This window comes from Plectropomus leopardus, chromosome 1 (genome assembly GCF_026936395.1).
Source record: "Plectropomus leopardus strain MGB_pleo_1.0 chromosome 1, ASM2693639v1, whole genome shotgun sequence".
Classification (NCBI taxonomy): Eukaryota; Metazoa; Chordata; class Actinopteri; order Perciformes; family Serranidae; genus Plectropomus; species Plectropomus leopardus.
The window spans coordinates 27,648,366-27,675,441 of NC_142176.1; the positions used below are offsets into that span (position 1 = coordinate 27,648,366).

At 39.4% G+C, this 27,076-nt stretch overlaps 2 protein-coding genes and 1 long non-coding RNA gene across 5 annotated transcripts in view; 2 read left to right on the forward strand and 1 right to left on the reverse strand.

The window, feature by feature from the left end:
- The first annotated feature begins 818 nt into the window (after nucleotides 1–818).
- On the forward strand, nucleotides 819–17,935 carry kctd3 (potassium channel tetramerization domain containing 3). The gene is made up of 19 exons (XM_042485978.2): nucleotides 819–2,142; nucleotides 2,904–2,957; nucleotides 4,116–4,161; nucleotides 4,518–4,591; nucleotides 4,707–4,765; nucleotides 5,623–5,703; nucleotides 5,873–6,031; nucleotides 6,669–6,759; nucleotides 7,266–7,456; nucleotides 7,613–7,728; nucleotides 7,899–7,986; nucleotides 8,643–8,759; nucleotides 9,626–9,796; nucleotides 9,973–10,128; nucleotides 10,506–10,602; nucleotides 10,785–10,978; nucleotides 11,225–11,363; nucleotides 12,695–12,817; nucleotides 12,918–17,935. The coding sequence occupies exons 1-19, from the start codon at nucleotides 2,072–2,074 to the stop codon at nucleotides 13,489–13,491; spliced, it is 2,601 nt and encodes an 866-aa protein (XP_042341912.2). The 5' UTR covers nucleotides 819–2,071; the 3' UTR covers nucleotides 13,492–17,935.
- The window catches only part of ush2a (Usher syndrome 2A (autosomal recessive, mild)), a 242,465-nt gene continuing 226,251 nt past the window's right edge, over nucleotides 10,863–27,076 (reverse strand). For 2 of the 3 annotated variants that reach the window (XM_042488321.2, XM_088079180.1), the window contains exons 87-94: nucleotides 26,918–27,016; nucleotides 26,634–26,810; nucleotides 25,671–25,754; nucleotides 25,243–25,384; nucleotides 24,989–25,076; nucleotides 23,907–23,972; nucleotides 22,583–22,783; nucleotides 20,019–21,962 (exon numbers count right to left, since the gene is read on the reverse strand). In XM_042488321.2, the coding sequence (XP_042344255.2) occupies nucleotides 21,873–21,962; nucleotides 22,583–22,783; nucleotides 23,907–23,972; nucleotides 24,989–25,076; nucleotides 25,243–25,384; nucleotides 25,671–25,754; nucleotides 26,634–26,810; nucleotides 26,918–27,016 (947 nt within the window). In that variant the 3' untranslated portion in view covers nucleotides 20,019–21,872. Of the gene's footprint in view, nucleotides 11,017–11,173; nucleotides 11,355–12,414; nucleotides 12,489–20,018; nucleotides 21,963–22,582; nucleotides 22,784–23,906; nucleotides 23,973–24,988; nucleotides 25,077–25,242; nucleotides 25,385–25,670; nucleotides 25,755–26,633; nucleotides 26,811–26,917; nucleotides 27,017–27,076 lie in introns of those variants that run through there. The other variant, XR_015776845.1, reaches the window with a different exon arrangement.
- Nucleotides 22,327–22,981, forward strand: LOC148190436 (uncharacterized). Its single transcript, XR_015776846.1, has 2 exons — nucleotides 22,327–22,388; nucleotides 22,586–22,981. It is a non-coding gene; the product is annotated as an uncharacterized LOC148190436 (long non-coding RNA).

Genomic DNA, 27,076 nt, shown 5'->3' on the forward strand with positions numbered 1-27,076 from the left:
GTTATAATCTGCGTTTCATAGGATAACGAAGGCATGACCCGCCCTACTCTCCCTCTGATTGGCTAGTACAAGACCCTTGTTTAGGCAATGTCATGGTGAGCCAATCAAAGGCAGAGTAGGGCGGGTCATGCCTTCGCTGTCCTTCACTCGAAAAGCTTTTGAGTTGGACTTCGGTTAAATATCTGAAATAATGTCTGTGGTCAACACAAGCTCAAGACACTTTCACATTTTGTTCAGTGGCATAAAGTATATTAGTAAATACCCCATTCATGAATTTTATAGCTTGAATTTGTCTTAAAAGGGTCGTTGCTAGCGAGTGGCTAAATAAGACTACAAAACGTCATCACGCCGAGCACGGTTCTACAGGAACATTGTAGTGAAGACGTCAAAGTCATGCGACCGCAGTATAGTACGTTCAAAGCCTGAAGTTAGCATTTTACTTGCATTTTAGGCTTCAGAAATCATAAAAGTGGTGTCCATTTGTTAAAATAATATTGCCGATTTCTTTTAAAGTGGGATAAACTTCTGTTTGCCACAGGGCTTGTTTAAAAATAGACTTTTTAAAAATATATATTTTAAACAAGAATCCATCTTTATTTTCTAGGCAATGTGGTATTTTAGACTTACGATTTATCATCTCATAGTTAATAACAATAAACACCCTAGAGCCAACAGTCTTACAAATCGCCTTTTCCTAAAAAATAATGACTGTTTTTCCAAAATAAAGTTTAAATTTTGTTTGATTATTTAATTTAGTCCTAATAGTTGGGTACATATTTCAATCATTCATTCATTCATTCATTCACATTTGGTTTATTTACTCATTTCAGTGTGAATTTTCCAAAATGACAACAAAGATTTCAAAACATTCCAAGAACAAACCGGAGCTGGAAGTGGAAAAACTTAAAATACCTGCCCCTTTCTTACTAATAACAGAAGCGACCATAGATACAAATACAAATGGCTAACCTTTCTATATTTACCTTTCTTTTTTCAGAAATCACATTAAATTTAGCAATACCAACAGAAACAATCAGTTACAGTCATTTTAACATTACTGTTACTTAGAATGTAGCCTAGATAATGCCGCATTATGTTTGTATTTCTTTAAAATGAAATAATATTAGAGCTGCATTTGAGGTCATTATCCAGAAAATTCCACAGTTTGACTCCACTGAAACACTCATCTGCTTTAATCCAGTGTGAGCATACTAGCTTTTGACATTAAACTTTCTACTGTAATCTTTGTCACTGGATATGACTATGAACAATCTGTAGATTTTCAGGTAATCATCTGTTTCTGGCTTTAAACATGACTAATACTGTTTTAAACTCAACAAAATTTCAACACACGAGCTGATACACTGTAAATATGTTCTCTGACACAAGCCTTGTTAATAAGTCTTATTGCTCTTTTCTGTAACACACGCAGGTTAGTGTTTCAATTTTAGCAGCCTAATCAAAATACGTTCAATGATGACCCCTTTTTAACAAAGAGTTTAGTAAAGACTTGCTATACCAGTCTTAATATTCACACCTGCTAGTTTTAAAATATTGTGTTATAAACACAGACTGTAAAAAATATCGGATATAGCGGTTATAACTAAAGAAGTCGCCATCCCATGATCGTTAACTCTTTGTTATAGTCACTCCTACGTCGTTTGAGCGAAAACGGAAGTAGTCGACGGTCAGCGCTCTCGCCCTGCATGTAGATCTTTGTACAGCTGTTTCACGTTGCTAATATTCTGCGCAAGATGTTATCCACGATTTACACGCAGAGCAGTGATGCAAACATGCCCGCTGGAAAATAGAGCCATTCTTGTGTGGCCGCCTTTGGACAAAAAGGCCCTTATCTCTCTTCGCCCACTATGCGGAGGCTAAACGATACCGACGTCGTCCGTTTGGGTCGTATGTAACGGGTATTTTATGGACGGTGGGACGAGGGAGAGGCTGTGAGGCTGGGGAGACGGGACATCGGCTGAGCTGGGAGCGGAGCGTTAGCAAGCTAGCTCTGACAGTAACAGTTACAACGGAGCAGTTTTCCGTACAACAAACCATTTGCTCGGTCATCATGGCTACGAATGGTAACAACTTATCGCCCGGGATGGGAGAAATCATCCAGTTAAACGTCGGTGGGACACGGTAAGCTTCGTCAACAGGACAGCCCGACAGATGATGGTCATCAGTTGGGAAATTTGAGCTATGGCTACGTACGTGTATGATGATATCTGCATGGCCAGGCTGCAGATAGAGACATCACTCAGAGTTGCGTACTTAATCATTTACTAATCTCCTTTTCATTTTCTCTTTTTTCCTTTACATACAAACACAGTGGGGTTTCTTGATAAGTTAACCCTTTAAAACCTGGAGCGACATCACTTTGCTTGACGCCTTTCATAACTATTTAAACCTTTGAACCCAGAGCAACTTGGTGCGAAGAAATTAGTCTTAGAAAATTATCTTAAAAAGCTAGGGAAAAAAGAAAAAAGCAAAGGAAAAGCTATATTTGTATCAAATTATCACAAATATATATTTAAAATTGTGGTATATGATTATATTTTTTAAGCACATTTTCCAGGTCAGTTCTTTTTTTCAACTAATCTTCAAGTAAGTTTCTTGTACTTTTTACTAATTTCTTGCTAATTGTCTTTTGCCTTTTTTTATTTCCTTTGTCGCTCATTGCCTTCTTACCATGTTTTTGAAGAAATCAAGACAGTGTTCAGGTTTCAAAGGGTTAATTTAACTCTTACATTGAGCATGCTGAAAATCTAAAGTGTAACACTGGTGCCATGTAGAAATGAATTTATTCAGCAAGAAGCATGAATGGCATGCACGTACCATTATCATGCCCACTGACACTACACTGTTTGTAATAAATGCATCGCTATGTTATTATACTTAAGGTTCAGCACCTCCAGACAGACTCTGATGTGGATCCCAGACTCTTTCTTCTCAAGGTTGGTTTTATTTTGACATTATTTGGATTCAAACCAGATGATGTACTGAGTAGATCTGGTCTGTTTGTGCAAAATTAAATTTTTGAAGAATCAATCAAAGTATTAACATCTTAAATGCAAAGAGTGTACATTATTATGCAGAACATTTGGCTTTGTATGGAAGTGACTGTCTGCATAATAACCACATTAAGTGTTATAACACACACTGAACATCCTTCAAAGCAGGCTTAAACCTGACTAAGATGTAAATTTAACATGTCTAGACACCCCCTGAAATTAGGCTAATTAGACTGTACTAGTACTATTTCTACAGCATGTAGGAATTCTCCCAGAAAGGGGTCAAGGATTCAGTGCTCTTGCAACCCAGCAAAGCAAAATTAGCATTACATAATTAGTAGTGACTTTCATTATCATGTCTCTGTTTTAATTCATACTTCCTATTCTGGGGATGGGAAATGTCGAGATTACGATCACAGTCCGCTATGATTGGAAAGGGAAAATCAAGTCAGCTGTGCTACTTTTATAATCTCATTTTAGTGAAACAAAAGCCTTGTCTTGTATTCATTCAGTATTCAATATGGACACTGTGAGAGTCATTCCTTGTTTTCAAGATTTTTGGAAACTTTGTCATTACAATAGCGACTAAATATATATGTTTATGCATATGTGGGTGTATTCACATGTATCTAGTGAGTTATTCATGTGTGACTGTAATCCTCTGTTAAAGTGAAACAGCTGATTGGGGCTGGGCAAATACCAAAGTCAGAACAAACTCAAACACTGGACTGAGCTCACAGTTTGACAACAGCTGAGCAAGTAGTGCTAAATGCCTGTCAGTCTGTCTGCCAGTGCACCTGTCTGCCTGTCAGTCTCTCTGCCCCCAGCTGTCTGTAGAGTGCAATCAATATGAAGTCATACTTCAGACACACTTGCAGCACATTCTGATGCAGCACTAATATTTAGTTCAAAGTCAACAGGTGAGAGTCACTGTGCAAACTGTTTGCATGTTTACTTCAGGTAATGGAAATGTGGCTGGCAAGGGAAAATTGAGAAGTCTTTGGGTTAACTAGAGCACTCAGTGTTTTGTGTGTGTGTGTGTGTGTGTGTGTGTGTGTGTGTGTGTGTGTGTGTGTGTGTGTGTGTGTGTGTGTTTTCCAGTTTGCTGAGTGGAAGGATATCTACACTTCGGGATGAAACTGGAGCTGTGAGTATAGCCTTTGTCGCTTCTTATTAAAAAACAAGTAACAATATCTGCAGGCAATATCCGCCATCTGAAAACGATGTAAAAGCTTTCAGCAGACAAGACACGGCATTTGCAAGATTATAGGTGTAAGATAAAATACATCATGTGTTTCACACTATACAACTTTATTGTTTATAGATAGGTTACTGATTTGTTCAGGGCTACAACTAATGAACCTTTTTTATATAACAAATAATCACTTTTTTCCCCCCAGTGACCTCCAGTATTAGAAACAAGACACTGAAAAGAACTACTTTTCTTTCAGTGGTTGATTAAGCCCTGCATTGCCTTCATAATATGTGTTCCTCTGATTCCAGATATTTATTGACAGAGACCCTACAGCTTTTGCACCAATTTTGAATTTCCTCCGAACCAAAGAATTGGACCTGCGGTAAGCCGTTGTGACACCATTCAGAAAATATCCCTGAATGTGTATTTTAGCAAGACGTTATGTTGAGTCGTAACCAGGGTCTTACTGAGTACTTCTGCTGTTTCCCTCCCTGCAGGGGCGTCAACATCAGTGTGCTGCGACATGAAGCAGAGTTTTATGGGATAACACCTTTAGGTTTGTTGCTTTACAGATTTTTTTGAGGGAATGGAAGTAGCAGACTTGTTTTTAGGAAGAAATAATAATACATGTAGCTATGAATTAAATCTCATAATACAGTTGCCGTATATCACATTTGGTCTGTAGCCAATACATTTTTTTGTCACATTTTTTTGTCACAAGAGCAGTCACAACACGTCTACAATATCACCACCTGTACGCCTGTTGATGTTTTGGGTGCAGTTTGAACAGCTATAGTGAAAGCAAACTGTCCTTAAAGGGAAATGTTGTTCTGTAACATTAATTGTTGTGTTGGCTTCAAATACAATTTGACCAAGGTCACAGCCTTATTACTGTTGTCTCCACGTAGTCTAATGCTGTTGCACTTCCTGTTTCAGTGTTTGTAACTTCCCTGCATTGTCTGTACTTGAATAGGAAAATTACTTTTGTGAAAACGAATCACCTGCTTTAAATCATAACATGCTCAGTAATACATGATACAATGCAAAGTAGTTACAAACAAGTTAAATTACAGCGGACAGCTCCAGTGCAAAGACAGGATCGAATCAGTCATGAACTTTCTAACATAACAACAACAACTTTTTAAAAGCAAATAAAGAAAATACAAAAATTGGAGCAAATGGAGCATTTATCCATCAATGACAAAATTCTGAGATGTATTAGCATCTGTAAAAGTAATCACCCATATCATTCTCCTATTTGTTATTTAAACATGCTTCACAGTAATGAAATAAGTACTCAGTCTTAAAAAATATCTATAATGTTACTCTGGTTATAATGTGCTAATTTCATTTTTGTGTTTGTGTCTGTACCTGTGTGTGTGTGTGTGTGTGTGTGTATGTGCATGCGTGCAGTACGGCGGCTTCTGCTGTGTGAGGAACTGGACCGCTCATCGTGTGGCAGCGTTCTCTTCCATGGTTACCTGCCACCCCCAGGTAAAGACAGAAAATTGAATGGTACAGAAAATTAACTGAAAATCAAATTGAACAGAATATTCAACTGATGCTCCAAAAACACTTGCAGGAAGGAAACAACGTGGTTGTTAAGCCACAGAATTGGGCGCACATTGCTTTTTATAAATGTCAGTGTATCTTTCCTTGACAGCCATCCCTGCCCGTAAGTCAAGCCCTGCCTCAGCAGCCTCTGGCCCCTCCTCTGATGAGCGGCCGGGTGCAAGTGGAGCAGAGGGCTTCACCCGTGTTGGCCCCCCTCCTCACCCGTCCCTCTCTGCCTCACCTGGAACAGTTGACAACCACAAACTAGGTGAGATACCCGAAACGTGTCCAAATTTTAAAGGAATGAAAAATGGTGACAATGCTTACAGCTGTTGTGAGAAATTGTCAGAAGTTCATCTTAGAATAAGGTTCATCTTAGCATAAAAAACGAGCAGTAAATGTACAAATGACTCTTATTTTGACAGTGACCCCGCTACACCTCGTGCCTCTTTGTTTCTTCATGTTCAGTGAGTCACATCTGTATGTGCGTGACAGTAAGAGAGTATATGTGCTGTTTATGCTCGTCCACATGTGCGTGTTTCTGTGAGTGTGCATTAATGCTGGAGCTAATGTGACCTGACACATCCTTTTAGTGCGATGACTGAGGTAGCCTAGTTTCCCATCGGCCTGCTCTCTGCTGAGGATGACATCAGAGAATATAGTTAGCTGCAATAAACAAAGAGTGTATTTACTCCAGACTGATGCAGAAGCATCTGGGATGGGTTTTTTTTATATCATGTAATAATTTGAAGTAAACATCACCAATCCCTGCCTGTTTTTATACAGCAATTCAGATAATTACAAAAAATGAATAGTGAAGTGAAAAAAGGAAAATGTAGTCTGATTATTAGGCTACAAAATTAGTATTAGTTTAGCGGTTTATGTGTTTTTTTGTGTGTGTGCAGGTCCTGTCGTTGACCCCAGGAAGGTGCTGATTATAGCGGGACACCACAACTGGATTGTAGCAGCATATGCACACTTTGTCATCTGCTACAGGTAAAACTGCCACAACATGGTTGGTTAAAACATTTCTCATCCATTATTTATGATGGGAAGATGGAGTCATTATCGGTTGTGTCTCACATTTCTCACTAATTGCTTCAGTACCTGTGCCAGTACACAAACTGACATTTATGGCTCCACCATTTGTTTTTATTGAAACAAGCAGACACGTTGAGAACAAAATGTTCTGCACTTTAAGAATGAAGACATAGCTTATTTATTTTTTGACAACCTTGTCACGCATTGTGAAAATGTAAACGTGTAATAAAGGTAGCAATAAAAGCTGCCTAAAAAAGATTTAAGTAAAGATTTTTAAAGTAATCTCAGTGGAATTGTATAAAAATTGAAATCCAGTCATTAAAGTCTAGATCAGGGTGACTTTACAATCCTGATGGTTGTATGTTACGAAAGCTCATAGGACTTAGCTCATAGGACGGCCTCGGCGCTATCTGTTCACTATAAAAGCGTGGATAAACGTTTGTCTCTGTGTGTGTGATCAGGATAAAGGAGTCTTCTGGATGGCAGCAGGTGTTTTCCTCCCCCTACCTTGACTGGACCATTGAACGCATTGCCCTTAACGCCAAGGTGGTGGGTGGTCCACATGGAGACAAAGACAAGATGGTGGCTGCCGCCTCTGAAAGCAACATCATCCTGTGGAGCATCCAGGACGGAGGCAGTGGAAATGAGATAGGTAAACAAAGAATTGCTGTATCTGTCTGTGTATTAATTCAAGGTTTTATTCTGACCCCACTGGACTTTTACAAGTGTGATTCAGACAGGAAAACTCAGGTTGTTCTTGTTGTACACACTGAGCACTGATGTGTGACCCCTCTCCCCACCACCCCAGGTGTGTTCACTCTCGGTGTACCTGTAGATGACCTCTTCTTCATCGGGAACCAGCTGGTAGCAACAAGCCACACAGGGAAGGTTGGGGTGTGGAATGCCGTCACACAGCACTGGCAGGTACGAAGACGTGTGTGTGTGTTTCTGTAGGTAAGATGTAGAGATGGTCAAGGCTTGGTGAGTGTTTGTGATTCTCCTCCATGTTTATGTTTTACTAAGTGAGTGAACGTCACAGAAAGCTAACAGAATAACACTGTACTGATTGTGAGTTCGCTTTGTATATGTTCAAGGTTCAAGACGTGGTTCCTATCACTAGTTGTGACACAGCAGGATCCTTCCTACTACTGGGCTGCAACAATGGGTCTATCTACTACATAGGTACGCACGTTTACACACACGTTTACACACACACACACACACACACACACACACACACACACAGAGGTTCCTATCATCTGCCACACAGTTTATTGGTTATCAGTGAAGTGAATGTGAGATTGTTGTTTATAAAATGCTTCTCAAAGCACCATGGTGATTTTCTATTCACCAGTATTTACCTTATATGAAGGATTCTAAGTTCACAAGAGGAATGAATATCTAAATTTTATAAATTGCTCTCAAACCTCAACACATTAAAGTCACACTATGCAGGATGTCGGCCTCTGTTTGTAAACATGCTCGCCAGCAAAAGTGAAGGCAAAAGCCAACCTCAGATTTACTCTGGCTATAGTTGCTTTTGTTTAAGCACTGTGTCTCTTGGATGCCTGTTGCTTACAGTTTAGCACCCCATCACTTCCTTTTTTATAAAACCTCAACCTCACCTGAGCGCTGTGGGCTTACATGTCCTTAAATGCCCCAAACACAGAAAATAAGGAAACATAGGTCGAGTTGCTGCAGAAAAATTCACTGCCACACACTTCTAGTTGGCCCTGAGTGATACATGAGAGGGATCAGTACTTTATGAGTCTAAACACTGCTTTTTAGGAAAATCCTGCATAGTATATCTTTAACATTTTGTCTTCTCTTCTTTTCAGACATGCAAAAGTTTCCACTGAGGATGAAGGATAATGATCTTCTGGTGACAGAGCTTTATCATGACCCTTCAAACGATGCCATCACTGCGCTGTCTGTGTACCTCACACCTAAAACCAGTCAGTACACCAGTTTTTCCTGGAAGTTATTCCTACATATTCTTGTCTGTTTTTTTTCTTTTTATATTGTTCAGCTTAGTTTTCTTTCCTCAATCTCATCTCTTGGGATATAAAAAGGACAATTTTGGATGTAACATAAGTCATAAGGTGGGTTTTCATTAACCCTTAAATTGCACAAACTGAAATTGTGAAAAAAAAATACGCCTGATGGAAACGTGTCAATTTTGAAAAAACTCCCATTTATCACAAAAAAAGTTTTTACACTTGCATGAGGTGGTATTTCAGGCAATTCAAAAAAGCCATTGTCCTCAAAACTGCAATAGAAACACTTTTTTCGGTTTTATAAGTCACATGATGCTATGGCTATGCACTAGGAGTTGGCTCCCTCGGGCATCATGCAGCAGGCTCTACAAGAGGTGTTATTGCACCCCATAACTCTTCAAAAGTTGTCCTGATCATCTGGAAGTTTTGAATTCACAATTCCTCCGTGAAATCATGGACTATCACCTCATACGTGGCTGCTCACATATAAGAGGCTTGTCTTTCCGTTATCTCCCGCATAACATGCCTATGTCACCTTTAACTGGAAATAATGACGGCTAGTGAGGTGGCTGCTATAGAAATACATCTGCCGATGTGTTGAACATCCATTGACATGCTTTCTGAAATGTTATCGCGAGAGAAGTGCATAATATTGCCAGAAAAGCCACGACTGTGTTTTATCGACATTTTGAAAATATCGCTTAATTTTTGCACAAATCTGTGATGGAAAGCTGCCTACAGTTACTGACTAGACATTAAAACAGTGTGTCCGTGTGTATTTTTGTTGTGTCTTTTTGTCCTCCCCTGCCTCTCTGTGCTCTCAGGTGTTAGTGGGAACTGGATAGAGATAGCCTATGGGACGAGCAGCGGTGCAGTGAGAGTGATTGTGCAACACCCAGAGACAGTGGGATCTGGCCCTCAGCTCTTTCAGACATTTACTGTGCACAGGAGCCCGGTGACAAAGATCATGCTGTCTGAGAAACATCTGGTATCAGGTGAGGAAGGTGTAACAGGTAGGAGGATTAGACAAACGGTGATAGAGTGAACTGGAGTACATAATAGAGGAATACCAAAGATTGCTGACACATCAGCCATCTTTTATTCATGTGTTCTCTGTTACGCACCTGGGTGAATACCTGTAATTGTGATCTTGTTTTGCTGTGTGTGTCAGTGTGCGCAGATAACAACCACGTTCGGACGTGGACGGTCACTCGCTTCAGAGGGATGATCTCCACCCAGCCAGGCTCCACCCCTCTGGCCTCTTTCAAAATACTGTCCCTGGAGGAGACAGAAAGCCACGGGAGCTACGGCTCTGGGAACGATATTGGTGAGAGGGTTAGGAAGAAAAGATCAGAAGAACGAAAGAAAGATGCATTTACTAGAAGAGAGGGATTGTTTGACACTGTCCTTGCAAAATAGTTGCATGTTTGGGACTGACATCAGTAGTAACAGATGGTTTTAGATTTGTAATCAAATTCAGTAGATAGCAGGTACTCTGTGCTGATATGAATATGTGTGTAACCTGCTGTGACTGCCTTGAAAGACAAGAAATACTGGTGGCATGAATTAAACTGCCAGCAGTCTGTAAACGAATCAGAGAGCCAGTCCACTGCCTTTAGCATCACAAGGAACTGTACTAACTGGTAGAGCCCATACATACATTTATATATATATATATTTATATAATGTGTTTACTACTCTCAGGTCCCTTTGGAGAGAGAGATGATCAGCAGGTTTTCATACAGAAGGTGATCCCCATCACCAACAAACTGTTTGTGAGGCTCTCATCTACTGGAAAAAGGTATAATATTCTCCATTCTCCATCTCTCTTTCTTTTTCAACCTTGCTCCTCTGACTTTTATATAATCATCTCACTAAGTTTCTGTCTTTCCCACTGTTCGTCAACGTATCTGTAGGCTTTTAGTACTTCTGTTTGACCACATGCTTCATGTTTCTGCATGTGTGTGTGTGTGTGCGTTTCAGGATCTGTGAAGTGCAGTCAGTGGATGGGACCACCATCTCTTCCTTCATGGTGCGGGAGTGTGAAGGTTCGAGCCGGATGGGGTCACGGCCTCGGCGCTATCTGTTCACTGGTCATGGCAACGGCAGCATCCAAATGTGGGACCTGACCACTGCAATGGACACTGCTAACAAAGGAGAGGAGAGGAAGAGAGAGGGTGAGGAGATTGAGACGGACGGGGAGAGAGAGGGGAGGCTGAGACAGAGAGAGAGGACTGTGTGTTATTGGCAGAAGAGATGAGGAACAGTCCTGTAAGAAAGAACTTGCGTGGATTTTTTTACTCACCTACAAAAAAAGATTCTGCATGTAAAGTTGACTTCTATGTCTGGTATTAAATGTTGTTTAAAGTTACCTTTGATGAAACACTCTGTGTGTGCTCTGAAGCTGCTCTTGTGCTTGACAGATGTAGGTGGGCCGACAGAGGAGGAGCTGCTGCAGCTGTTGGACCAGTGCGACCTGAGCACCTCCCGCTGTGCTACACCAAATATTAGCCCCGCCCCCTCTGTGCTGCACCACACACGCCTCAGAGAGTCCTGCTCGAGGTTAGAGAGAAATTTTGACATACACATCAGATTACAGCAATGCTTCACCCTCAAAATGACCATTTGTATATCAGTACTCACTGCACTCCACCATGAATTCATGAAGAAAACTGTTTTCTGTAATGCCACCATGGTGAACTCAAATCCTCCCCGAAAAACCCCAGAAAGTTCATGATAAATTGAAGTAAAAAAGGAGGGGCCGTGTTTAACAACAGCTAAACTATTTCAGCGCATCTGTCTACATACTGTCACACAACTTGTGCAGTATAATCCATGTCTCATTTATCCACTTTAATGCTTATTACCTCCTCCACACATACATTTTTGCAAAAATCTTAATATTTAAAACATTACGACATACAAGTAATGTGTGTGGGTTTTAGCAAAGATGCACGTTTTGGAAGTACTGAGCATACAACTTGGTAAATGAGACTTGGATTGTACTGCTCGATTTGTGTCATAGCTTGTAAACAGATGGGTCATCCTGATTTTAATGGACATCAAATGATTGAAATTATGCCACAAGACACAAAATGTTTTTTAAGCTACCAAAGAAAGGACTAAGAATGGCCCATCTGAATGTTTGTAGCCTAAAAAACTAAGGTGCAAGAACTTGGTTCTGTGCTGCTTGAAAATGCTCTACATATTACAGCAATATCTAAGACACACTTAGATACATCTACTTTAGACACTGAGGTGGCAATAATAGGGTGTAACATTCTGACATGACAGAAATAAGTATAGATCATACGCCTGACAAAATTAGAAAGTATATTTAGAACATCTGCACAGTGCTGCAGACAGTCACTGATACTGACTGAGGCATATATTTTGTTGTAGACCTTAACATTGACTGGTTCTCTCATACAAATACACTGAAGAAAAAAAACAAAAAGAAAAGTTTCCCTCACAAATTTAAGGTAACACTAGGTGAGTTATTGATCTACAAGTGATCATTTTGTGGGTGAAATATTCCTCTAAAGGTCCTATGTCTAGAATCTAGGTGCATCGATTGGCAGAAACTGAATATAAGAATATAATATATACATACGGAGCAGGTCCTCTCCCACATAGTCTGCCATGTTGTTCTACAGTAGCCCAGAATGGACACACCAAACACTGGCTCTAGAAAGGGCAAACTGCATTAGTCTGTACGTTGCATTTTAGTACTACTCTACTCTTCATCTTCCCTATTTCACTACAGATACATCTGTACATACACTTTCTGATATCGTGCTAACAGTAACCAGCATGCACAGTGAGAAGTGTTATGGAGATGTTTTAACCAACCTTTAAAGCTCTTTCCTGTCTCGCTCTTGTCTTTCTGTCAGTCTGCAGTTACAGGCCCAGGAGCCCATCCCTGAGAGCCAGGCTACTTACGGAGCTGTGCGACCCTACAGAGAGAGCCCCCTGCTGGCCCGCGCTCGACGAACTGAGTCCTTCCACAGCTACAGGTGAGATTTCTTTCACAGTGCAGATACATTAACAGATTGCCTCACCAACACTACAAAACTAATTTCTTTACTTTACTTGACTCGATCCATTTTTCCATAGAGACTTCCAGAACTTCAGCCTGAGTCGAGGTGTTCTAGACAGCACTGGTCCGACGTCCACACAGGGCTCCAGCCAGACCCTTGACGTGCGCCGTTCGCTCTGTGACTTTGGGCCTGAGGACAGCGAGAGGAGAGCCACGGCTATGGAGTTCTGGGCTTGCCGAACAGCCAGTTCAAGCTCCAGCACAAATATCGGAGCTACGACGGCTGCCGGTCAGAAGACAGAAGGCGGTCAAGAATCTCCACGACAACCTCCTGACAGCCCGAATCCCGGTGGTGACGTTAGGCGAAAGGTGCACCCACAACCAGAGGAGGGAGAGGGTGTGGGATCAGGGGCAGAGGCAGTGAAGGTGGAGGGAGGTGTGAGGAAGAGGGGAGTACTAGAAGGAGGCTTTCTGGGGAGGAAGAGGGCTCCCCCAGTCCCCCATCTTGCCTCCGTCCCCTCTGGATCTGAAGGTGGTGGCAGCGACTCATCTGCCAATGCCTCCCCGTCCCCAACCAAACTGTCTTCCTCCACCTCACCGCGACACAGGAAGCTGGCCCCTGAGCTGTCCAATCAGGACAGCAGCCTGTGACAGAGCAGAGTCCACTACCCTTTTCTTTTGGTACCCAGTCAGAGGAACGGTCTTGTAGAGGAATTATGCAGGCACATATGGGAGATGAGTTCTGGATGTCACAGCAGAGGAGGAATGTGGCTTTTCGAGGAATAAATGGATAAAAGACCATATTCTTTTGGGACTCCACACAAGATGCTACCATGCTTTATGAATCTGTGTCTCAGGATGAGTCTTCTTTATTCAGTTTGCGCTTTACGCTGAAATAATTTTATTTAATCTATACACCTTCTATTTTTCAGTTAAAGGGACAGTTCACCCCCAAATCAAAAATACATGTTTCCTCTTACCTGTAGTGCTGGTCAGTGATCTAAATTGTTTTGGTGTGAGTTGCCGAGTGTTGAGAGATTGGCCATAAAGATGTCTGCCTTTTTCTCCAAAATAAAGGAACTCGATTGCACGCTGCTTACTCCAGATAATCCACAGACCTTGCTGTGAGCAGTTTTATGTAGGAACTATTTTCTTTCTCTCTACACCCACCATATCAAGATGCAAAAGATGCAAAAGGAAGTGTGCATCTATTGCTCTGCTGGCTCACCTAGCACCACTGACCTCTCTAACATAGCTCAGCCGAAGAGGACGCCATTTATATTTACATATCGAGCTGTCACAAGCATGAGGGAAAGAGGGAAAAATATGTTTTTTTGATTTGGGGGCGAACTGTCCCTTTAAGTGAGTGGAACTCAAACATTGGTGTCATACTTTGACTACAAAATCTGACATAAAGAAGCAGTTGCAACATCCCAAAATCAACAGCATGCCATCTCAACCAAGGCAGGAATGCATTTTGCTTTACAAGTTTTGTTATTTCAAAGTTTCATCAAACTTGTAATCTCTGCTGGGTTGAACTGGAGCTTCTACTATCTCAGTTTGCTTTTGGCGTAACAGATGATCGACGATAACGTTCGCCCTTTCAGGCACAAATCTGACAGCAATTTGCCAGCTCAGTTAGCCATGCACAACTGCTGAAATTGGTTTCTCTTTGTGTGTTGACGTTGTACATTTTGCATCTTAACAAACATACAGTCACTACAGGAACATGCAAAAGTCTGTTTGGTTTGGTATCGTCAAGGGCACGTTGCTGCTCTCTGTCTGCTTAAAGTGAGGCCACTGATGTGTAGCTTGAATCATCAGCTCATCAAGGTTCATCAAAATGACAAGCACATATGATCAGCACAGTGCTCGTGATAGAATGAGTGTTTCAAACACTATTTGAGGAGCGTTTTATCTTATTAGACACTCTAATGGAAGCAAAAGGGAATTAACAAACGCACAGTTTGTACTTTTATCAAATATATAAAGTGTTTTTATTGACTTTATTATCTGATAGGAATACATTGAGAACCTGACCTAATTAATTTAAGCTTACTAAAAGCTTACTATCAGCATAAAAACAAAAAAACTAAGAATCGTTGTCATTATCAGAAACTTAAAACAAATATTTAATTTATTGTAACATAAAACAAAAAGGTGCTAAAATGGTTGCTATTTTTGTCAGTTATTTTTGCTAATTGACCAAACAATTAATTGACTAATTCTTTTAGAACTGTCAAAAGGATTAACCCCTTTCAAAAATGTACGATAATGACAAGTGTCTCTGACCATATGTGCAATCTGTTGTACAGTGAATTTTACTTAAACCTAACTCAAACATGTTGCCCTCGCTGGCACCACCGTGGCAGCTACTCAAACCCTGATGTGTATCTATGTTTCTGCAGCCAGAGACACAATAGTTTTTGTTGTTGAAGCAATGACACAAAAAGCAAACGGTCAGCAAGTAACAAAGTCATTTTGCAGCTCCTGCATGCAGTGAAACCCTCCAGGGTTTGACGGCTCAATGGTAACTTAACAACAGTGGAGTCAAGATGCCGAAGAGCTAAACTAACTCTCTGATTTCCACATTAAGGCTTCAGTTTTGCTAAATAGCTACATGTGTTACACAGGGATGTTGACCTGCACCAACAATGAATCCTCATGTGAACAGGTGCCTGCTTTTCACTAGCTAGTTGTTTTCATTTTACTTTACAGGTTACAGGCCTGTTGTGTTAATAACGCGGACTAACAGCATGACAGGCTTCCTGCTCCTCACAAAGGCAAAGAAAGTGGAAACTATTGTGTGCAACATGTGACAAGCAGTGTCTTGACCTTTCACTGCAGACATTTTGACTTTCCATAGCAGCAAAAGCACAAGTGAAACTAATTTCATGAGTGATGGCTCAGTTCCATAAGTGCCCTAGTAAGCTACGACAGTGAGCCAGCACGCACAAAACCAAGACCCCAGAACTAGCTTAACTAAATGGACTGCAGTCTTTTTTTATTTCATCAGGTACACCTGTGCTTTTCCTGCTATGCTGAGCCAAAATCTCTGCTATCCAATCCAATACAGCAGCAATTTGAGGAATTTTGTTAGATATGTGTGAATGTGAATTTGAAAAGAAATAGCGGCACACAGCTGGAAGTTTACAGTTCGAAGATTTTTTTTTTTTTTTTTTCTAGATCAATCGATCAAAAAGATGGTTTCCTCTGTCTAAACAGAGGGAGACAATTTGGTACATCACTGGTTAGAAACAGAAAAACTATTTGTGTTCCTGTCTAAATTTAATCTGTTTTTTTTTTTCCCACAGTGGTGCCTGTGCAAGATAACTCTAATTATTATTATATTTTATTTTTTTACAGTATCACAATATAACTACACTCAACTCAATACAAGGACCTGGTACACTACATCACTTTACTACTTTTACACTGATTTTTACGTGTCTTGTTTTGTTTTGGATGACTGTTGCAGTGCCTTATTTAACTTGTTTGACGGTTATCAGCCTGTTTGTGTGTTTTCACTGAAAAGGATTCTGACCAAAGGCTTGTGAAAACTGTGGAGCCACAGAACGGACCTGTCCACTCTGGCTTTGGCTAGAACTGTCTCGTGATAGATTTATACCAGGCCAAATCAGAATTTATGAGTGGTCTCTTGAATCGACTCGCATTACATAAAATATTAAATTATCAACATTTATTTTAAATTGTACATAATCTTGACATAGATGAAAACTGAAAAGTCCATCTAGTTGTGAAGGCCTTAAAGAACAGCTTAAAGTTTAACTGCAGCAACCTTAATTAGCATACCTCTACTGCTCAGAGCCTGTGTCATTTTCACTAGCTGCTTCTTTGGGATAAGTTAAATACCCAGGCCAGCGCTTGATCTACGGTACTTTTTTGTAATTATTTTGGGGACAACTGCAAAAAAATTGCGATGCTAAAAAGGTAAATGGAACTAGATAGGATGTCCTGAAATGTGCATCATAATTTGCCAAATCCAGCAGCTATATAACCTCTTTTAAAGGTCCAGTGTGTAAGATTAAGGGGCATCTAGTGGGTGAGGATTGCAGATTGCAACCAGCTGAAACTTCTCCCAGTTAGAACTCCCTCAGTGGTTATTGTTCAAGAGGTTTTTACCGGGAGCCGAAATATTGGCAGAGGTCTCTTCTTCTCCAAAACTAATGTATTAGGTTATTTAAATCATGAAAAACACTAAATGCAGTAGTTTCACATGAAAAATTCAGTGTTTTTCCGGCACTGCTTGTCTTGGATTGGCTGCTAACTACAATATTCAACGCTAAAAAAACGCCATGTTTGGTTTGTCTGTTCTGTTCTGAAAATCCTTATTTTCAGATGATTATGAAATAAGAAAACATATTTTTTAAATATTCTATTTTATTTCCATTCCAATAGATCAATATATCCCCCTAAATCCTGCACACTGGACACTCAAGTCATCGCTTGTCATTTCAACATTAGATAAAGATAAAGTGACCATGTAGTCTCTGCCTGTACAAAGATGTACATTTTATACACTTATTAATTGTACGCAAAGTAGACATACATATTCAAAACAAAATCCTAATGTGGATGCATTGATGTGTGTTATGGTGTGTCTATACTTAACACTGTTGTTCATTACATATTGTTGATAATCATATAATGCCTATATTGATATTACCATGCTATTGGACCTAACTGCATTTGCACTTGCACTATTAGAACTAACATTAATTAAATTGCTAGTGATTATTTTATATAAAATATAAAGTTTAAAGTGTATTTCAGCACATAACTGTTTGTCTGTCTTCTGAAGATCTGTCTGTCCTCATCTGTCGTCCCTCAGTTCCTCTCTGGCTATGTTTACAATATATTACAGCCAGATGCTAGCGAGCTTAAAGGAATACATATGTTTGTTTAAACTGCCCTGTACATCATTGTTGTACATTGTTGGAAATGCTGCATTATGTTGTAATATTATTTACCGGGCTGACCAATTATCAGATATAATGTTAACAGTTAACATTTCAGAGCCTCAGTGTCCATGCAATTTCAACAACTGTGTTCACTAAAACATCTCAAAACTGAACATGTTTCCTTTCTTTCTCACTCAGAATATTAAAAGGTAATGAAATAAGAGTATTAACATACGGTATAGATGTATTGTTATTTTTCCATTTTGAGAGAGTTAGTCTGAAAAGCAGAGCAAACATTCAGCTATTTACAGACGATCTTCAAATCTGTATTGTTACAAAGCTGTAATGTATGACGTCAGTTTGTCCTCTTTAATTTCTACATTAGGTGTGCATGTTTTAACACACTGTATAAAACTGATACTGTTCCAAGACCATTGACTTCACTCAGGTTTTCCAGACAAATGTCGTCAATAACAGATTAAGACTAATCTTAAACTGAAGGTATAACTTAAAATATATATATATATATATATATTTATATATATATAGAGAGAGAGAGAGAGAGAGAGAGAGAGAGAGAGAGAGAGAGAGAGAGAGCAAAAGAGAGAGAGAGAGAGAGAGATTAAACTAATTTAAAACAATTGGGACAGTTCATCCCATCCTTATCAATCTGGATTGTTTTGGTGAGCGACGCCATGTGTGTGAGATGTCAGCTGTAGAGAAGTCTGGAGAGAAACACAACATGAATCTTTCCAGAAATCATTACCTTTTTACTCAAGATAATCCACAGACCTTACTGGAAGCAGTATCATGTAGGAACTATTTGCTTTTATTGAAAACACATCTATCAATAATATCACTGCACAGGAGGAAGTATACACTGAGCACCGCTGAGCTAGCTAACGTTACAGCTCAGCCGAGGGGGGGCGCCATTAATGTTTACATGTCACGCTGCAACAAGCCTCTAAGCCATGAGTTCATGCACTCTTCCTTCTGTGTCGTGATACAGTTGGTTGCTGTTGTATGAAAATAGCTCCTGCATGCAGCTGCTCACAACAAGGTCAGTGGTTTATCTTGAGTAAGCGGGTCATTATTTCTGGAGAGAGACATTGCTGTTGAGTTTTTCAAATGTGTTTGTTGCCATTATGAGCATCACATGTCGAGTGCAATATAGTTCTATTATATTGTAGAGTAGGCAGACATCTCTATGGCCGATATCTCCAACACTGCAACTAACACCAAAAAAACCCCTTACCAATAAATAGCACTACAGGTGAGAGGAGAAATGTCTAGTTTTGATTTGGGGGTGAACTGTCCCTCTAATGATAGTGATATAGTGCTAAAAGCAGTTTAAATTTATATTGCAGACTCGGTAAAAACAGGCTGAAACAACAAAGGCCGTCATACTTTATCACAGGGTTTGTGTGGTTAACCTGCCAAAGTGCACAATTTTTGTTTTCGTTGAGCGTCAGAGTGGTGTGTGTGTGTGCGTGTGTCTCCCCAGCGCTTTCATTTCACTAACCTTCCCACTCAGACAGTCTCCTCTCTGAGACGCCGTCTGTCGTCATCGTGATTTATGAGTTTAATAAAACCCTGTGTGTGTGCGTGTGTGTGTGTGTCTGTATGTGTGTGTGTGTGTAGCTCAGGGCCATACTGTCCCTTACAATCACTCCACGAGCTCTCTTTTCACAACCTCTCCCTCCCTCCATGGCTGACAATAGCTGTGAATGTGGCTGTGAATGGTTTAGAAGTGCCCTTGTCAGACTGGTGTCCTTGAGCGAGGGCACGCTTGTTACTGCCAGTTTGTTAATTTCAGACTTGCCTTGACGTTCCCTTAAGGGACGCAAGAGCAAAACTAAATTACTGCTGCATAGTTTTGATGGAGATACCGATCCTCCGTGTGTTTGTGCTGGCGTGTGTGACTGTGTGTGGTGACTAAAATCTCCGCACAGCTGATGGCATGTCTGTGTTTTACTAAGTCAGCAGAAAAGAACAGCATTTCATCTTCAGCTAGATCGCCCTGACCCGTCTGAGGAGCGTCAGTCTGTTAACAATAAGTATCTCAGCTGTGTCTCCAAGTGTGCTTTTCACTCCTGTACTCACACACGCAAATTATTCAACTTTATGTGCAAACTATTTCACTTTCATGATTGTATTTCTAGAAGTTCAAATGACTACATATTATCAACCTCATCATGGAGCAAAAATTAACGTTTCACTGATGGAGTTTTTGTCCTGGTCACCCTAACACTAATGTGTCCTCGTGCATTGATATTACCTTCATGGCTTGGACATGAATTGAGACGTCTGCGTGTCTTTAATTTCAGCTGCTGTTTTGAATACAGACTCCTCTCGTCTCTCTCCTCTGTTCACTGTGGAGTAAAACTATATTAAACTGTTACAAACTGTCTTTGGCTCTTCTTTTATTTGATTTTTTATTATTTTGCAGGAATGCTGCTTATTTTTGTAAAAGTGTAAATCACATCTTTAAGTTTTCAAAAAACATTATACTAGGGGTTGGGGGTTGGGAGGTGGTATCCATGCAGCAGAGTATCGCATTTTTTTTGTAGCAATATCATATTGATACAAGTATTGATTTTTTTAATGATATAAATGATTTATATTGCAAATGAAATATATTAGTAGCCTACTAGAATAATAAAAACTTTTTTCATAAAAAATTCAGTAAATATTTAAAGTGCGTTTCAAAGGGGAAAAAATGTAAAAACACAACTAGAAAATAAATTCTTGATCATTATTTATAATTTTTCAGAAAAACACAAACTTTGATCAATGAACCATCTATAAATCTATAAATAAGACTTTGTATACAACAACCATAAATAATACTGCCAGTGTAAAAAAAAAGGAAAAGAAAAGGTTTTATAACAATACAATAGGCCCCAATTTTGTACAGAGAAATCCAACATCTTGCTCTGATAAATACTGTTTCTATGATGTTAAGCTTCTGATAAAAAAAGGCCCAATTTGTGAAATCCAAACATAAACAGTTTTATACTCCTGCTATCACACCAAAACAGGACATAGCTGAGATTCTTTTTCATTTTTAAACAGATTGCTTCCTTGATAATACAAACGAGGCCACAGACAAACAACACAGTCTGGATTCACTGACAGCTAAACTATGAAGTCAAACCCAAACATTCAGCTTCACCACATCTGAACAAAGCTCGATTCCATGATGTCCAGTTCCTACTAAATTTACATCACAGTAAATTGTACGTCAACAAATGATATCATAAAACGTTACAAAAAAATCTCAAATTGGGCTTTCAAGTTACATCACATTATCACAACAATCAGACGGCACATCTGTGAGTCCCAGCCACATTAATAAACCGACATTAATAAAAAAACAGTTGGCATTTTTTTTGTCATAAAACTAACATCAAGGCCATTTGTCTTATTATAGCTAAAGGACCGCTGCTGCTGATACTGTGTGAGCACAATAGGCACAGTTTACTGCTGAAGCAAAGGAGGTGACTGAAAACCTGCTAGAGCTGATCTTTCTGCATTATTATAAATAACTAAACTACTAACAGTTGGCAAGCAGAGATGGTTCTTAATCTGAGCAGGATTTGGGATATATCAAACAGTATAATTACAACCCAGATATGGACACATAAAACTTATACAGCCAGTTTACTGCAGCTGCATCTCACAACCTAAACACCCACAGCTGACAGGGTCCATGTCCAAACTCTACTCACTGATGCTGGATCCCTGCCTCTACTCACGTTAAGACTATTAGTCTTATTACACACAGTTGGGCAAAATGAGACAACACGTTTCAAAATAGTTTAAGACGAATGCTGCAGTAAAACAACCATTATAATCCCCTTCCCCTCAGGTCTTTGCACTGTACGCGTTCATCTTGGACATGATCAACATGAAATGAAAAGGAATCACTGGTCATCAAAGGTGAAACATATTTCATTTACAGTATCTTTTAAGACTTCCTAAATCATATTTCAAGTATTGTAAATTGTCTAAATAACGTAACCAAAATACCAGGTATAAATGTTTCACTGTCTTGGACTGAGACTATGTCTGAGTTGTGACTGTGATACCTGATCAGACGAAGGGATCTTAAAGATGAGTGTCAGTGAACATGGTGTGCTCCTTTTTCACAGATTTCAAGGCCTTGATTGCGTCCACAAACTCATCTTCCTCCACATACTGAAAGAAAACATATGAGATCGAAATTAGGTCTTTAAAAGTATTAAAGTATTAAATTTACAAGGTTGACCACAGTTATGCTGCGTACTTTAAGCACAGAGACAGAGAGTGAAGGTGACACCAGTGACGATGATAATAATGCACACTGTGTGGGTGTCGGTTGGTTATTAAGATTATAATATAATAAATACATTTTAATTGAGTTGAATTACTTGTTTCGTTTCTTATATTTGATTTAAGGCGATCCTTTTGACACTCTGGTCTTACGAATTTCTGTTCATGTGTTATTCTGTTGTTGTCTTTTGTGTCTTTAACAGGAGAGACTGAAAACCATAATTCCACTAAGTTAACATGAATTGACAAAGATCAGGTAATGACAGGCAAGTCAAGACGCTTCTGAAGCAGGATCCTTCACTTTACTCTTCGGTGATTTCTCAGAGCTGCCTAAAAAACCTTTTGACCTTAGAGTAAATGCATTAATATGTGATGGTCCTGTTTATTGCTGTTTGGGCTGTTACTATAAAACTATAAAGTTTATCAGCACTGTAATTACTGTACATTAATAGAAATTCTAATTGAAATTACAGTAATTTAACATATTAACATATTTTGGTCCTCACCAGTCCAGAATCATGTCCCAGTGGATTGTCCCAGCTTCCTTCCTCCATCATCAGTGACTTCCTGTCAATCAGCTGACTGACGCTGCGGTGCAGGGAATGCTGGGAGTAGGCCTGACCGAGGTCTGTTTGGCTGGGAACCCGCAGGACGGACATAGGACTGAACCGTGAGCTGCTGCCGACTATCTTTGTGTCCATCAGACCCTGAAAAAATGATTTCTTTTAAAAATTAGATGATGATTTAAAACATTTTTCAATGCATGCTTTAATTTTTAATATGATTATGAAAATAGATATGATGTTCACTGTTAAGGATTACACTCTCTTACTACTCACCCGAGTCTGCAAAAATTATTTTCATATGTAACACGAATAAATGGAAACCAATGCCAGCTGGGGAAAGCTGTGGTGTTCTCTCAAATGTAAACAGTGTAAACTATACATAACTCAATCTATGATGCATGGAATAAAAAAATATGAAAAAAACATTGTTCCTTTAATTGCAAATGCACCTGAGAAGAGTTGCTATAACTCAAAACAAGTCAGAAAGAAAATGAATGAAACACTTTCATCAATAAAAATGTCATTTCAACGCTCAAAGCCCTTTGCTTTGTGTGATCTGGATAATATTATGTATCAACTAAATATAAGAAAAATGGAGGTAAAAAAACTCTTTGTTCTTCTCCTTCAATACATGAAAATATGCATTTACAATGTAAATAACATACAATTTTAGCATTATCATATTTAAATGATTGTGTGCATTTAAACGTATGGTAGTTGTCTTGTCATAATATCAACAATCAACAGGGGGCAGTACTCAGCAAGGAATGGCTCTATGGATCTTGTGTTGAAGAATCGACAAAAAACACAGCAGACAAAAACATGAAACCGACTGAGCCATAAAACAAAGTGCAGGATTTATTTAAAGTATGACAGTTTTCCTTGTTAGATGAAGTATTATGAACTCTGTCTTTTTTGTTGCTGCTGTAAACTTTGGATCTAGCAGATTATTTTTTCTGTGGTATATACAAATTTAACACTGTATTTAAGGACAAATCGACAGACTGCACAAAATGTCTTACCTTTAGAATAATTCATTTTACCACACACACACACACACACACACACAAAGCATGCATACACAAACAAAACACATGCATAGAAGAGCCCACACAGATTCACAATCCCGTACCTCTGTGTACACAGTGTAGCTTTTAAGTATAACGTTGCTGATCTCAACACAGTCTGCTACAGTGTCAAACTGCAGGGGGACAATAAAATAAACATTTAGGGTTTTCACTGTAAATATAGAAAATAGTCTTACTGTGGGATGGTCAGGGAGGAGCACAGAGCTGGAGTGATGTTTAGAGCACAACTCAGGACAGGGCCTCTGAGAGACAGAGAGAGATGGACAGAGATGGAGAGAGAGAGGGGGAGAGAGACAGATGGAGATAGAGGATGGACAAAGTAGTACAGGAACCAAGAAGGGGAATCAGAGACGACAGATAGAAAAAAAGAAAAAAAAAAGGGACAGATTGACAGTGAATGAAAAAGAGCAAAAAGAGGGAGCGTCAAATGAATTTTTACAAAAGTATTATGTGGGACACAATTAAATAGAGGAGCAGTAGGACTGGAATGAGGATTAGCTTGTTTGAGTAGCTATTATATTGATAGTTATTGATGAGTGATTTAAGACATTTTAGGGATCATGTCCCTACTTGGAACAAACTTAAATATATCAGATGTAATGTTTTTTTAAGATGCTTTCATTGAGAAAAACAGCTGTATAACCTTATTCATATGTATTATTTACAAGAGCTATTTTATCTTTATTTTCAATTGATGTTGATTGGATTTGATGCTAAAGAGACAAACTACAACACCATGGAGATGAAAAAAGACCTAATTTCAGAGTTTGATTTATGTGAAAACATCAAACAAATTAAAATTTTTGTTCCACAGGTTTTACTAAGCAACAATGAAATGATACCCTTTGTTTACTGGAGAAAACGTAGGAGTTGGTTTCACCATCTGCACAGCTGCACATACTGTACCAAAATTACAGTATCTGGTGAAAGTCACAAAAAATAACTATAACAGCTTTCCAGTAACAGTAGCTGTTTCAGCACCCTCTGGTGGAACAAAGATTAAGACACAGCTGCTATTGCAAAGACAGAATTTTCTAAAATGTCTACAATTTGCAGAAAAAAGAGCTTTGTTTCAGCCAGTGAGATTAAGAAATCAGACAAAATACTTGTGAAACAATCCTGTTTTATCTCTGCTAACTTTTGTTCTGCTTTTACCTCATTTTAAACCCTAGCTCTACCTCTCTCTGCATATATTCTCCCCTTTTGGGCTGTGTTTTTAAATTTCTAAAGCGCCTTTTTTTTCCTCTACTCCTCTCACCATGTATGTCTCTCCCCCGGCTTTCCTGGTCTTCTGAAGCATGACCAGCGGGGGGCGCTCTCTGGCTGATGGATTCTTCCTCAGGGCTCTAGACGGGAGAAAAAAACCCAACATTCTCACCCTTTTGTTCTTTATCTTCAAATTAAACTGTGATCTTACACTGAGTGTGTTGTGTTTTTAAAGACATGTTATGCTCGGTTTGCTCTATATGTATGCCTTAAACAATTTACATGCTGCATATTACATTAGAATACCTCTGTAAGACTAGGCCCAGCAGTATGGCTAACAGGAACAGACCCAGCAGGGCAAACAACAAGATGAACCACAGCTCCGAGTAAACTGGTGTTGCTGACATACTAATGCCCTCTTTACCACCGTCTTCAGGCTCAAGAGGATCTGCAGAGAGAGCGAGAGAGACAAATATCTTACTTGTTAAACTATATGTCCGTGTACTTTTTGTGCAGGATTTTTCTTGTATTTAACATACATAACATACTTTACTCTGCTAATGTATTGTACATGATCTGACAACATTTTTTTAATCAAAACATAATGTCAATTAAGTTTAACTGAATTAAAAGGAGAAAGAGGATGTGAAAGACAGATGCACAGATTCTGATTCAGGTTTGATTTTACGCTAGGACTCATTCTAGTAATGTGTGTGTGCGTGTGTGTGTGTTACCTAGGCCTGTGGCAGGGCTATATCTGATAGTTGGTGTACTAGCACTGCCACTGTTAGTGGTACAAGTCACCTGAAATGAAAGAGCTTAGAGTAGAGGGAGAGAAGAAGAGACAGAGCAAAAGAAAAAATCGTGTAGGTTAAAATGCATTAAGATTGTTACAGTTGGTGGTCTATGAATCAGACTTTTAGCCTCCTGTACGACTGCTTATTTACACAAACTGACTGAGATTGGTTAAGATGCATTCGTACATAGATACAAAGACACTTACATTGAAAAGAAAAAATAACATACTTTGGTGGTTGCAGTTTTGAAGGAAAACTTGTCTTCACCGTCACATTTGTCTGGATGCTTCTCCTCTTGACACTCTCAACTCTCTTTACTCACAATCACAGCTAATTCTGTCATGGCTACTTCCAGTCCTCTGAAATATTCCCCTAACTCTGACACATCCCCACAATCAAGACTTATCCTCGTTACCAACCTGACAACTAATCAAACTTTAAAAAAACATTTCAAATGTGATAAAGGTTAATGGTATCTGTAGATTGCTGCCCGTTATTTTTATATTGCCCATGCACCAGTAAGCCAAAGCTAATTAATTTAAACAATACTTAACTGTTGGACTGGAATATTTTCACAAATTATGTTAAACAAAGTAAGACTAAGCATATCATTTATTGATTTATGCTATTATTCAACAGCAGTCTAAGAACACATCGTGCTTGGTTTCATTTGGAGTACACTGCCAATGTGTGCATGTCTCTAATTGCAGCTGCTTTATTGAATGTCTGTAGAGGCAGAAATTCTTCCTAAAAAGTATATAGTATATGTAAGTGTTACCATCTTGCATGGTTTGTAAATTTGGTGTGTGTGTGTGTGTGTGTGTGTGTGTGTGTGTGTGTGTGTGTGTGTGTGTGTGTGTGTGTGTGTGTGTGTGTGTGTGTGTGTGTGTGAGGTCTCACTTTTCTGTGAGGTGCGTGGAATATGTAGATAGCTGTAGAAGCCAGTGTAGACCCTCAGCTGGCTCTCTGTCACACTATACTCCTTCAGGTATCCATTGAGGGAGAAGGACCCCGTCCAGTCGAGCCAAATAACTGTCAGGTTGCTGCCCACTGAGAAAGGAGACACATACTGGGGGGCTGGAGGGACACAGAGAGAAGGGACAAGAGAGACGTTTTTCATGGTTCTTATAACAGGTTAGCCGGGAAATTTGAAGGATTTGATAATTTTTTCTATTTTTTTTAACCTTCGCTGAGTGTGGTAACAGGCATCCAGTTGGAGGCAGTGCTGCCCATGTTGTTGAAGCAGGCAGCCCTCAGCTGATAGGTGGTGTATGGTTGGAGACCTGCACAGAGCATCTCAGTTTTTACAGACAAAACAAAACACTGACAGACAACTCCTTATG